At 40.3% G+C, this 13483-nt stretch overlaps 1 protein-coding gene across 7 annotated transcripts in view; it reads right to left on the bottom strand.

Moving 5' to 3' along the window:
• Positions 1-13483, bottom strand: part of SEPTIN2 (septin 2) — a 35617-nt gene that overhangs the window by 21014 nt on the left and 1120 nt on the right. For 5 of the 7 annotated variants that reach the window (XM_045482014.1, XM_045482012.1, XM_045482011.1 and 2 more), the window contains exons 2-3: positions 6029-6058; positions 4206-4326 (exon numbers count right to left, since the gene is read on the bottom strand). In XM_045482014.1, the coding sequence (XP_045337970.1) occupies positions 4206-4326; positions 6029-6037 (130 nt within the window). In that variant the 5' untranslated portion in view covers positions 6038-6058. Of the gene's footprint in view, positions 1-4205; positions 4327-4582; positions 4654-6028; positions 6059-13379; positions 13469-13483 lie in introns of those variants that run through there. The other 2 variants (XM_045482013.1, XM_045482017.1) reach the window with 2 other exon arrangements.

Below are 13483 nucleotides of genomic sequence, written 5' to 3'. Positions count from 1 at the left end.
CCTCCCCCGCTCATGCTCTGTCTCCCTCTGTCTCAAAAATAAACAAACATACATTAAATAAAAGTTTTTTGTTACCATTGTTTTTGACAGTCTTTTCAAGTTCATTTTAAAATTATTTGTTGGTGGAGGCACCTGGGTGGCTCAGTCAGTTAAGCGTCCAAATTCAGCTCAGGCCATGATCTCGTGGTTCACGAGTTTGAGTCCTGTGTCGGGCTCTGTGCTGACAGCTCAGAGCCTAGAGCCTGCTTTGGATTCTGTACTCTATCTCTCTCAAAAATAAATAAAACATTAAAAAAAGAGCCCGCAACTTGATAAAATTTACTTATTAAACATAGTAGTTTTGGGATTCCTTATAATTTTTAACATACACAAATCATTTCACTTGCGATTAAGAATGTTTCAGAAAATTTCCTTGTTTTTTTTAGTTTACAAAGTTTTAAAATCTTTAATGGGTTTGAATTGTTGTGACTGCATGTTTTAGATGACAGCATAAATTTCCCCTTTAGAACCACACAGATTAATTTTCTAATGTTAAATCATGCACTCCCAAGGGGTGGCGCCTGGGTGGCTCAGTTGGTTAAGAGTCACTTGATTTTGGCCTCTTGATTGTGCCTCAGGTAGTGATCTCAAGGTCGTGGAGATTCTCTCACTCTTTCCCTCTGCTTCTTCCTCTGCTCCCCCATGCTCTCTCGACAAATAAACAAATAAAAACACAAAAGCCCCTCCCCCCAAAACCCATGCGCTCCCAAGGTAAACCCCATTCATTAGGATGTATAGACAGCTTTGCCATTAACACATGCCTTGAAGGTGAGAATCTGTTCCAACACAATTGATATACTTGGGAACAACTTCAACGTAATACAAGCATTGTATTCGCTCGTGTGATTTCACTGGTGACAAACTAGGTGAACGTCAAAAACTGTATCCAGTAGAATCAAGCCATGAAAGAACATTTTCAATAATGTGCACCCCTCAGCACCAGTGACCTCTGTTCAACAGTTATCGTGGACCATCCCCACTCACCTCTCCTGACACAGTTTCCTATCCACCATTTCCCGACACCCACTTTGACAAACTTCAGAGACTGATCAAGCTATAGTGCCCGTATTCAGTATAGTATGGTTATTTTAACCGGTTAACAAGTGTAAAACCATTTAACATGTAAAAACCATTTTTATTATGTTCCTCACTTCTTCCTAATAGGTCCCTGAGGCAACTTTTGTGCCTGTATTTTCTCCAGAAGCCTATGGCTTCAAGTGCATTATTGCAGAGCATGGTGATATTTTTTTAATGTTTTTATTTATTTTTGAAGGAGAGAGACAGAGCATGAGTGGGGAGAGGAGCAGACAGAGAGGGAGACCCAGAGAACTAAGCAGGCTCCAGGCTCTGAGCTGTCAGCACAGAGCCCGAGGCGGGGCTCGAACCCACGAACTGTGAGATCGTGACCTGAGCCAAAGCTGGACGCTCAACCGGCTGAGCCACCCAGGTGCCCCACAGCATGGTGATTTTTAAGGAACACGTGTATACTGCATTATAGTAGAACTTAATGTATTAAGCATTTTTTTTTTTTTCCCAACGTTTATTTATTTTTGGGACAGAGAGAGACAGAGCATGAACGGGGGAGGGGCAGAGAGAGAGGGAGACACAGAATCGGAAACAGGCTCCAGGCTCCGAGCCATCAGCCCAGAGCCTGACGCGGGGCTCGAACTCCTGGACCGCGAGATCGTGACCTGGCTGAAGTCGGACGCTTAACCGACTGCGCCACCCAGGCGCCCCTGTATTAAGCATTTTTATGTATCGCTGGACTTGCTAAAATTTTATTGAGATGTCTGCGTCTACGCTCATGAATTGTCTATACTTTCTCATCATTGACTACAGGGTAATGCTGGCCTACTAAAATATTCTCACCAGAGCATCTATGGTGAATCCTCCGTGTGCACTTGAAAAGAATGTATTCCGTGGGGTTTCTCACACAGTGCTCTCAACATCAGTTGGATCAACCTTCAGATTTCTCTCTCTTTCAGATTCTGCATCGTGCATTATGAAGCTCCATCATTAGGTGCACATACATTTATTTTTTTTAATGTTTTTTAACATTTTTGAGAGTAAAAGAGACAGAGCACGAGTGGGGGAGGGGCAGAGAGAGAGGGAGACACAGAATCCAAAGCAGGCTCCAGGCTTCGAGCTGTCAGCACAGAGCCTGACACGGGGCTCGAACCCACAGACCACGAGATCATGACCCGAGCCGAAGTCAGACGCTCCACCGACTGAGCCACCCAGGCACCCCTAGGTGCACATACGTTTAAAATGATATTGTTTTGAACTCATCCCTGCATCGTTAGGATACATACTTCTTTATCTCTGGGAATATCCAGGTAGCAGAACCCAAAGTCTACTCTGTCTCGTATCAATACAGCTGCTTTGGGTTTCTTCTGGTTGGGCTTTGCATGATGATTTTCCATTCTGGTCCTTCAGGCTCATACTCTCTCCCTCTGACTTCTTGTCCCAGTCACGGCTATGCCCCTTCTGCTAGGGTGTTGCCCTCTCTCCATTTGTCTCATCTCTTGTTTCTTTGCTGCTTTCTGGATTGAACAGGGTTCTGTATTCTATTTCATCAAAACTATTGGCTTTGAGTCAAACCCTTGTTTGACTTTCCTAGTGGCTGCTCTGGAGTTGATAACACGCACCACTAACGCAGCAGCCCTCCCTTATGTAACATCAGCTCAGCACCCTCCTGTCCTGTGCTGCCCTCATTCATCTTACTCCACGTTAAACACTGTTAACTTGGCTTTAAAACTATGTTCGACAGAAATGAAAAACCAAGAAAAGTGTTTTACATTTACCAACACACTTGCCATTTCCAGTGCTCTACCTTTTCCGTCAACCTGAAGAACCCAGTTTAATCTTTCTTTTGGTGTAGATCTGACAGTGACAAATTCTCAGCTTTTACTTAAAAATGTTTATATTTCATCTTTCTCTAAATCTCCATTTTTTGAGGTAATTTTTGATTAATTCAGAATTCTAAGCTGATGGTTTTATTCTTTCAGTACTTTAAACTATCACTGCATATGGCTCATATCTGGTAAGTCAGTGGTCCTTTCCACCTTTGACCTTCTGCATGTAATGTGCTTGTTCCCCGCCCCCCACCTGCTTATAAGATTTTCCTTCTTATCAGTGCTTTCACCAACTGTTTACTGTGTGCCCTGGTGCGCTTTTCTTATTTATTCTACTTGGTGTCTGGATGCTTTCTATTGCCCTTTCTCTTCGGCAGTATATAATGTGCTGTTAGCTCTGTCAGAAAAAAATTTAATCTCTAAAAGTTCCATTTAAGTTCTTTTGGTTATCTTCTATTTCCTTCTTTTATTGATGTTCTCCTTTAGGTAGCAGGAGCACATTTAAAATAGTAAAAGGTCTTGTTCGCTAATTCTATCATCTCTATCATTTCTGGATCTGTTTCTATTACCTGATTTTTCTCTTGGTCACGTGCCACACTGTTTTGCTTCTTTGCATTTACAACTTTTTACTGGATGAGGGCAAGTGTAAATATTACACTGTACACTGGATTTTGATTTCCATCTTTAATGATGGGTTTTGTCCTGACAAGCAGCTAATTTTTCACCCAGCTTGATCCTTCAAAGCTTGTTTATAACTTTGTTAGGGAAGGTCTCGAACAGCTTACACACAGCAACTGGTAGCCCTCAGCTCCTTGCCTTGTGAGACTTCTCTATAAGGCTGCTGAAGGGTCCTCCCAACATGGTGGATGGCATCCCCCAGAGTGATTCAAAAAAAGATAGGGGGCAAGCTGCAATGTCTTTTATGACCCGGTCCTAAAGTCACACACCTTCACTGCTGCCATGTTCTCCTGGCTACACGGGTAAGTCCTACTCAATGTAGGAAGGGGCTAGAAAGTATCACAAATTCCAGGAGGCAAGGATCACTGGGGCCATTCTGGAGGCTCACTGGCATAATGAGTGAATACTTCCACCATGTACAAATAAGGAAATGACAGAAATATTAAGATTTTACTCTTCAGAAAAATTTTCTAAAGAATCTTTTTCAAATTCCCCAGTTATTTGATCCTGACAATAAAGGAATATTCCCTTTGACTTTATAGGTCACACAATTATACCCTAAAGGTTGAGAAGAGGAAACACCTGCATATTTAATAAGCTCAAAGGTGTAAGGTGTAAAGGTTAATTTCTTACCGACCACCATTAGTGTGAACTCAAAACCTTTTTTCACTGATTTTCGGTGAACTTGATTGGGAAGGTTTGCAAATCCAACGTAGCCAGGAGTTTCTGGATTTATAAACTGAGTTGGTTGTTGCTAAAATAAGATTTTACAAAAACAAAAACAAAAACAAAAAAAACCAAAACACCTTATTAGTTGCTTTTAAGATATAATCAAATCTGTGACAAACACAGGTATCATTAGTTCCCACAAATTAAAAAAAATACACAAACAAATCCACATTTTTGTAAAAAAATCACCTGTATCAGAAAACTGATTGTATTCACTTAACACTTTTAAAAAGATAAACCAATCTACTATTATTACATGCAGGAAAATCAGTCAAACTTACAAAGTAATGCCACAACTGAAAGTGGTTTCACAGAACAAACTTAGCAGAAGAATAGTTTCTAAAAGCCAATCCTTGGGGCGCCTGGGTGGCGCAGTCGGTTAAGCGTCCGACTTCAGCCAGGTCACGATCTCGCGGTCCGTGAGTTCGAGCCCCGCATCGGGCTCTGGGCTGATGGCTCAGAGTCTGGAGCCTGCTTCCAAGTCTGTGTCTCCCTCTCTCTCTGACCCTCCCCCGTTCATGCTCTGTCTCTCTCTGTCTCAAAAATAAATAAAAAACATTAAAAGCCAAGCCTTCTAGGTATCAGGTGTGATGCATTTGTGAACAGTGTTCAGGAACAAGCCATGTCTCCTGTTTATTCCCAGCTCTATGCAAAAGTGCCATCAAGGGTGAGGTAGGCCATTTAGGGGTGGGATGTGAGCATCGGGCTTCAAAGATCAAAGAGAAGACTAGGAATGAAAAATGAATCACAGCTGAGGACAACGAAGCGTCAATATTCCTGGACAGGTGGAATAAACCGGAGATGCCATAAAGTATATCAAAGCTATAGAATCTAGGCATAGCATACTAAAAATGTGAGGAAATCAAAAAAGGATACACCAACTGCTTTATTAATTTTGACAGCCAAGACATAAGATAGTATTTTTCCTTTAGGATTTTGGAAACGTATATTCATATGCACACATGCGCAGATGTAAAAATATTCATAAAGTGTTACTAGTGGTTATTTCTAGGTGACGAAATTATGGTTAATTTTTATTTGGTTTTTTGCTCATCAGTGTTCCCGACTCATACTTGCATAAAAAGTAAAAATTAGTAAGGTAATTATGCATCAGTAATGAACACTGAAACATTCAAAAATAAAAGGCAAAGGAAAGTAATAATCTTGCAATTTTAACCACAAGTTCTGCTTTTCTCAGCATGTCTTTCAAAACTAATTTACTTCAGGGCTCTGGGCTAATCTGCAAGAGCTGATATAAGCCAATTTATCAAGTCTAAGAACCGTAAGTTTTGTGATGAAATATGATTAGAATTTTAAATTATTATTTGATCGGTGTGCTGAAAATGATGTAAAGAAGGCTAAATGGATTGTTACTGATGTACTGAGAAACAAATTGGAAATCTAAAAAAATAAAGTTCAAAGTTTTTAGAATGTCAATTAAATTACACACTGCCTCAACAAATCAAATATATCAGTCATATTAAAAATGAGTCACATGCGGGTGCCTGGGTGGCTCGGTTGGTTAAGCATCTGACTTTGGTTCAGGTCATGATCTCATGGCTTGTGAGTTTGAGCCCTGCGAGGGGCTGTGTGCTGACAGCTCTCTCTCTAACCCTCCCCAGCTAGTGTGCATGCGCTCTCTCAAAAAAAAATAAAAAATAAATAAAAAAAAAAAACACAAAACACATAAAATTTAAAAAAAATAAAAAAAAAGTGTGATCTCTTACCTTAGACATCTTCAGTGAAGTTTTCTCAATCTGTTAAGAAAAAAACCCACATATACATATATGCATGTACACACACACACTTTAGTATGAATTGACATGTACACAGACTTAACACCTAAAGCATCAACAGTTCCTGTTTTACTTGTTAATTGCATCAAATTACAGAAATGAGAAAATTATCATCTCATTAAAAATTAGATATAAAAAATTAGGTCAATTAAGTCAACCACATACACGTATGTACACATATAGACGTTCCTTATTTCCAACAAAGTCTAAACGTTTTTCTAGTACTGATTATATGCTAAGCACCAGGGACACAACAAGAGAAAAAGACAAAATCTCATGACCTCTGGAATTCTATAATTTCCTTTCCCTCTTCGAAACCTTTCAACAAGGAAAGCGTACTTATAGAGCGATGTCTGCTGCTGGGAGGTTCTCTGGGCTCTTGACAACTAGTTTTAGACAATGGGGCACTCAGAGCAACATTTATAATTAAAGGAAAAAGGACTGAAGGCATTGGAGTGTTTGAAGAACATGACAATAGTTTTAGAGATAGCTGGAATTGAATACGAATTTTAGAAGACTTGAAATTTTGGGGAACATGGAGTCTGTCGGCTAACAGTCTTTGGTAACAAGGTCAAAAGATATGAATGAGGTCAGATTTGATTCCCTCTGGAGCTTAGAAACTTATGCCCTTCGTGTTCTTGCTTCCCCATCCCCCAAACCTTAACATTCCTGAAAACTGCACACTGTTTCCCTTCTGAATGGAAATGTTCCCAACCACCTCTGAAGACATGAGGCTCCTGCACCCCCATGCACAGTTTGGTTAACAAAGGCCAACAGCAGTAGGATTTGTATTATTTCACAGAAGGTAAGTTTACAGTCTTCGTTCTCGTTCTTAGTGGCCCATGGGAAGCCTTACCCTCATGTGTCCCACTGGAACAAGAAGGGAGGCAGAGGAGAGTTGAGAACTCACATGCAGTCTGTAAACCGCTTGTTGCTTCTATGGCTCAGAAGGGAGTATGAGGTAAGGCCTGGGCTAAAAGGGAAGGGCAGTGATTGAGGAGGAGTGGATAGCTCCAAGCCTAGGTGGTGGAATTAAAGTAAACTTAAAGGAAAGTAGGAATGTTAGGAAGAACAAAAGCAGGAAGTGAATTCTGAAGAACCTTCTGGCAAGGAAACGAATGTAGTGCATCCTGGAAAAGCTTGGAGAACAGAGTCCCTGAGTGTGAGGACCCCAGGAGTAAGATGGTAAGTGACCCCAACTCCCTGTCTCCGAGAAGAGCTCCACAGGCAAGCTGCAGGAAGAGGAAGGCAATAACGTGAACCAAAAAAATAGTAACGCTACGATAAAGATGCAAGTATACTACTTAAAACAAAACATGATTTTCAAACTCAGACTTTGGTAACTCAACTGAACAAATGGTCACAGTTGTGATTCACCTTGGAAGATCAAATATTAGAAAACTTAACGCAAGGGCAAAAACACAGAGAAGGAAATCATGATTTAAAAGATAGTCTTGGAGAAACAATCTAGGCAATCTACCATGTTTTTATTTTAACTTTTTTTTTTTTTTTTAAAGCTTATTTACGTATCTTGAGAGAGACAGAAAGCGTGAGCAGGGGAGGGACAGAGAGAAAGAGGGAGAGAATCCCAAGCAGGCTCCCCTATGTCATTGCAGAGCCTGATGTGGGGCCTGAACCCATGAACCGTGACATCATGACCTGAGCCTAAGTGGGATGCTTAACTGACTGAGCCACCCACATGCCCCGTTGGCAATCAATAAGAGTTCTTGTCAGTAAAAAAGGAATAGAGGGAGAAAAAGAATAACAATGGAATATTTTCCTGAGAAGATCAAAGAGCAGGGTCCATACATTAACAAACTATCTGGAATGAATTAAGGTGTCCTGAATGGAAAGGGACATCCTAGGAAAATTGTATTAATAATATAGAATTAGTATGAAACTACTTAAGAGTTGAGGGCAAGAGTGAGAACACAGAAGTAAAACATTCCAAAGGGGAAGTGAGGGGTCAGATGGAATACAGATGGTCCCAGCGGAAGAAGGAGCTTTAGTCTTTTTTTCAAATATAGAAATTAAGTGACTATAAAAGAAAAAGTAACCATTAAAGAAAAATTATAGTGGAACTTCCAAATTAAGAGAAAAATATGGAATAGCAACTTGATCAAGCTAGCAAAATTGTGGAAAAAGAAAAAGTTATAAAATCAATCATTATTGGGGCGCCTGGGTGGCTCGGTCTGTTAAGCATGTGACTTCGGCTCAGGTCATGATCTCAGGGTCTGTGAGTTCGAGCCCCCGCATCAGGCTCTGTGCTGGCAGCTCAGAACCTAGAGCCTGCTTTGGATTCTGTGTCTCCCTCTCTCTGCCCCTCCCCCGTTCATGCTCTGTCTCTCTCTGTCCCAAAAATAAATAAACGTTGAAAAAAGAAAAATATTTAAAAAAAAAATCATTAAGTGGAAGAACATTCTTAAAGTAGCAAAAATGCTGAAAACAAAGGGACAGGCTGAAACATACCAGCCTAGCCAAACACAGAGAGCAGGACAGACATTACTGGTATTAACCCCGGGTGAGATTTAAGATTAAAATGTAATCATGATCATAAAAGGATGGAGAAAATACAACATTCCTAAACTTGCACATGCAAATCATTACAACAGATAAACACACAAGGAAAGCCTAAGAAAAATACCAGGTGACTTGGTAAAAATAAAAGACAAGTGGGAGACTTTAATAGCACCCCTCAGAATGGTACAGATTCAGTAAACATAGTATGAGCAAGGGCAGAGGATTGAGTAATACAGCCAATAAATTAGAATTGATATAGAGAATCTTGAGGTAATAGAAGAAAAGCAGTTAAAGAAAAAATTTAAAAATTATCATGTTATTATAGAGAAAATTTAAACTTTAAAAAATATTTTTACAATTTATGTTCTCAACTTCTGACCTGCTAAAACTAGGGGAAAAAAGATAAAATACAACTCCCAATTATTTGGGACAATCCTGGATAACCTTTGGATCAATGAGGGTAACAAAAGCAAAACCACAAGCTATCCAGAAAGCAATGGGAAGACAAAAGCAAGATCTATGGGACACAGTAAAAGCTCTACCGGTTCAAATGAGAATTTGGGTTTCAGATATTTTCATTAAAGAACACTGAAAATAAATTCAATTCTCACAATATGAAGAAACGAATGAAATAACTCAATAGAAGATAAACAGATCCAAAAGCTAGTTCTTTGAAATAAATTCCCCACAAGTCAAAATTAAGGAAAAAAGAAAAGCAAATATGGAAAAAAAGCTATAATCACAGACTCAGGAGACATGTATCAAGATGGTCACAAATCTGGGGCGCCTGGGTGGCTCAGCTGGTTGAGTGTCCAACTTCAGGTCATGATCCAGCACTTCGTGGGTTCGGGCCCCGCGTCAGGTTCTGTGCTGACAGCTCAGAGCCTGGAGCCTGCTTCAGATTCTGTGTCTCCCTCTGTGTGCCCCTCTCCCACTCTCTCTCTGTTTCCCAAAAATAAATAAATAAATAAATAAATAAATAAATAAATAAATAAATAATAATAATAATTTTAAAAAAGATGGTCACAAATCTGAAAACCCGAAAGAAATGGATGATTTCCTAGACACTATAAATTACCAAAATGGAACCAAGAACTGGGAAATCTGACTAATAGTATTGAACAGCTGAATAAAATATACCAATGAAAACCGGGAGGGGGGCGGGGTAGGGGGAGCGTGTCCCCTGGGCAGCTCAGTCCGTTAAGTTAAGCGACTGGCTCTCTTTTTTTCCTCAGAAATTTTACTATGCTAGGGAGCCTGGGTGGTGGTTAAGCATCTGACTCTTGATCTCAGCTCAGGTCATGGTCTCCTAGTTTGTGGGATGGAGCCTGCATCTGGCTCTGTGCCAGCAACGGAGTCAGCTTGAGATTCTCTCTTTGCATCTCCCCTGCTTACACGCTCTCTCCTCTCTTAAAATAAATAAACATTAAAAGAAACAAAAGGAGGTGGGGGTGGGACCAAAACCAGACAGAATTAGAGGTGAGTTCTATCCGACACCCATGTCACTTAAGCCACTACAGAAACAGGGACAGCACTCCAATTTATTTTATGAGGACACTACAACTTCAACCACAAACCCAGAGAGATACCTAAGAAAGCAAGCTGGCTAGATAGTGGTATGTCAATCTCACTCATGAATATAAATGCAAAATTTCTCAATGAAATATTTGCTAGCAATTAGGTTCCAGAAATATACCCAAAGCATCTACCTACATAAAGCTGTTACAACAAACTAATGATAAAATTCAGCAACAAACTCTAATAAAAACTCTAAGGAAACTGCTTAAATATAATCCAGGGTGTTTCCAAACATTAATGTCAAATATTATTCTCTCAACAACAGAATACTAAATCTATTTAAATTACAATCACTAATTAGGCAGGGATGTCCATTACCACCATAATTGTTTTAAAACACTTACTAGAAATTCCAAACTTACACAACGGAACAAAATCCCCATGTACCACCCATCATCCAGCTTCAGCAATGATCAATTCAATGTTTCAAATATCCCCTCTGCCGCTGTCATCATCCTTGATTATGAATCCCTTATTTCTAACAATAAGGACTTTTTTAAATGACAAATATTATTAAGGAAAATGAACAAATTTTGAATGTAATATCCAATCAGCACTCCTATTTCTGATTGTCTCAGTTTCTGGTTGTTCCTTTCAGATCCAAGTTAAGATCTTCATATTGCAATCTCACCATGGTTACTGAATACTACTACACTTTGACAAGTTTAGTGAGAATTCAGTGAAACAACAAAATGAGAAAACAACCTTTTTCACTGATAAGCCTACACAGAAAACATAGATAGTCCAAAAATTCTAAAATAACAAGGTAGCTAGATATAAGGCAAATATAAAATAAATAATTTCTCTCCATTCTAGTTATGAAGATAAAGAAATGGAAACAGGGGAGAAATGCCATTTACAACAGAATTAAAACAAAAAGCAACCAAACACGTAAGAACAAACTTAGAAAAAAGAAAACAGACCCTATGTGAATCAAATCATTTCTATTTCTCCCAAATCAGTATATAAATGTGGTCCAACCCCAAGTGGAATTCTGATGTGGCTTTTTCGCTAAAGGACTGGATAAAATGAGCTTCAGTTCACATAAAAGAGTAAGTGCCTGAGGGTGGAAAAGAGTGAGCACTTGCCTTATAGGCTATCACACGTATCTTACTTCAAACCAACCCAGTAGCACAAACGACTATCACGGAGGTCTCCCCTGATCTCCCACAGACCTGCTTCACCTCACTGAAGCCTGGGTTCTCAACAACTTTATTCAGCAAGCACCCTGAAGATGCTGTACCTCGAGCCCACCTGTGTTCACCTTACCTTGTTACCCTGTTGAGCAGGACTGAGGATGTCCCATAGGAGAAAAGGGGGACTTTCACTGCTCCCTATCAGTTTCCTGGTATGTAAGAGCTACATGGATGTACAAGTTTGGGAAACGGAGAATACCATTATTGGAACAGGCTGTGAATTCTTTAATTTATCAAGTTTTTCTTGTCATATCCTATTTCTTCCATATTGTTTTTTTTCCCTGAAATATAATTTGAATCCACTGTGATCTTCTAACAATACAGGTTAGAACTAACTAATGTAAAATGAAAGTTGAAAGAGGAATGTTGAACTTTTGAAGAACCAGAACACAGGATGCCAACCACTGTGATTAATTTAAACACTGAGTGCAGGCCATTGGCTCTCCTAAACTCAATGTGGTCAAATGAAAATTTTATTCTTTCAGGTTGTGCTCATTCTAGAGGCTAGCAATTGTTTAATAAACATTTTTTTTGTTGTTGAACATGGCTTCCACAGAATACTCCCATCCCAATTCACATAGAACAAATCAACTTTTCCAAAACAAAAGATGAAAAACAGATGGATAAAAATGGATTCTTGGCAATAAACGTACATTTTTTTTTTTGCTAGTGGTATTTATACTAGTGGACTGTCCATAACTGCCAACCACAGACATGTTATTCTTATATTTGCATACATTACCCCAATCCACAAAACGACCCTGCAGTATAAGACTCCAAATATCCATAATCTCGTATCCAGAACTCTTGGAATGTTCGGCATTCAGATTCTTTGGATTGGAGGAAGGTACTTGTATAGTATACAACACAACATCCTCAACGGCCTCTAGGGCAGCACATTCCACAATCAAACGTATTTTCTATAGTGGCATATATGACCGTTAGTATAAAGTGGTACAAATACAGAATATAAAATGGCTTCAACCCAATTCCACTGCCAAATGAGTTATGATGTTCCCATCTCTGTGGGGGAAAACATTAAAAAAATTTTTTAAAGCATTTTCTGCTTTTGAAATTTAAAAAGACCTGAATCACACTTAGGAATGACAACAGAGGGTGGTCCTTCCTTCCCTCGCCATTTCCCTGGGTCACTCTGCTAGCTCAAAAGCAGTCAGAATGCAAATACGATCTGATTGAGAAGCCCTTGTTCTTTACACTGGGCTTCTGTGTCAGGCGAGAGATCAAAGTGGAAAACAGGAAAAAAACATGAGGATCACCTTCACAGCCATATGTTGCCAAGACCTGACGGAGCAGCGCACATTGTGAGTCAGGGTACTGGGTGGTACAAAGAAAGTCCGAGTGGGAGCTACCAAAACCGAAAACAATGGGACCTCAAATTGCAAGCACTGGGAAACCGCTTTCGTGACCCCTACGCTATCACGTATCACTAAGATGGCAAGACTATTTTAGAACATTAGACTTCTTTTGAGGTATTATGATTTGAGTCGATGACCAGTATGTGCTGGTCATCGTGCTAGACAACGGGTAAGGGTGACAAGACTCACACATCTCCTGCCCCTCAAAAGACCAACAATCCGGTAGAAAGCTACCACAGAGAATAAAGGCTGACACCAGGCGCAAACCTAACCCAGCCAGAGGAAATCGACTCTGGGCCGAATCTCTAACAACACAGCAGAAGGTGGGGAGGTAACCGGGTTTCAAGCAAAAAGAAGGGCTTGGGCCAAGAACAAAGGTGACAAAGACCCAACAGTTTGAACGGAAAGTTCAAGGCGCTGGGTCAGGCGTCTGTAGAAGGGGGAGGACAGAGAAGGTGGGGCTGGTGCTGATAAAAATGAGTCCAGAAAGGTAAAAAAGGTGGCCAGGTCTTGTGGGTCCTGCGGCCATCCCAGCTGAGCTTTTACTGAGAGCAACGGTAGCCACAGGTCGCCACATCTCAGGCTTTCATGGGAATGGCGGCCCCTCCCCACCTCCATCCTTCCGGATTTGGCTGTGCACAGGGCCGGGACCTCCTCCTCCTCGCCCCAGCTCTAATCGGCGGCCAGGAAGAGCCTGGAAACTTAACAAGACAACG

This window comes from Leopardus geoffroyi, chromosome C1 (assembly GCF_018350155.1).
Source record: "Leopardus geoffroyi isolate Oge1 chromosome C1, O.geoffroyi_Oge1_pat1.0, whole genome shotgun sequence".
Classification (NCBI taxonomy): Eukaryota; Metazoa; Chordata; class Mammalia; order Carnivora; family Felidae; genus Leopardus; species Leopardus geoffroyi.
Note: the sequence above shows the minus strand (reverse complement) of the source record. Positions and strands in the feature narration are given on the sequence as shown.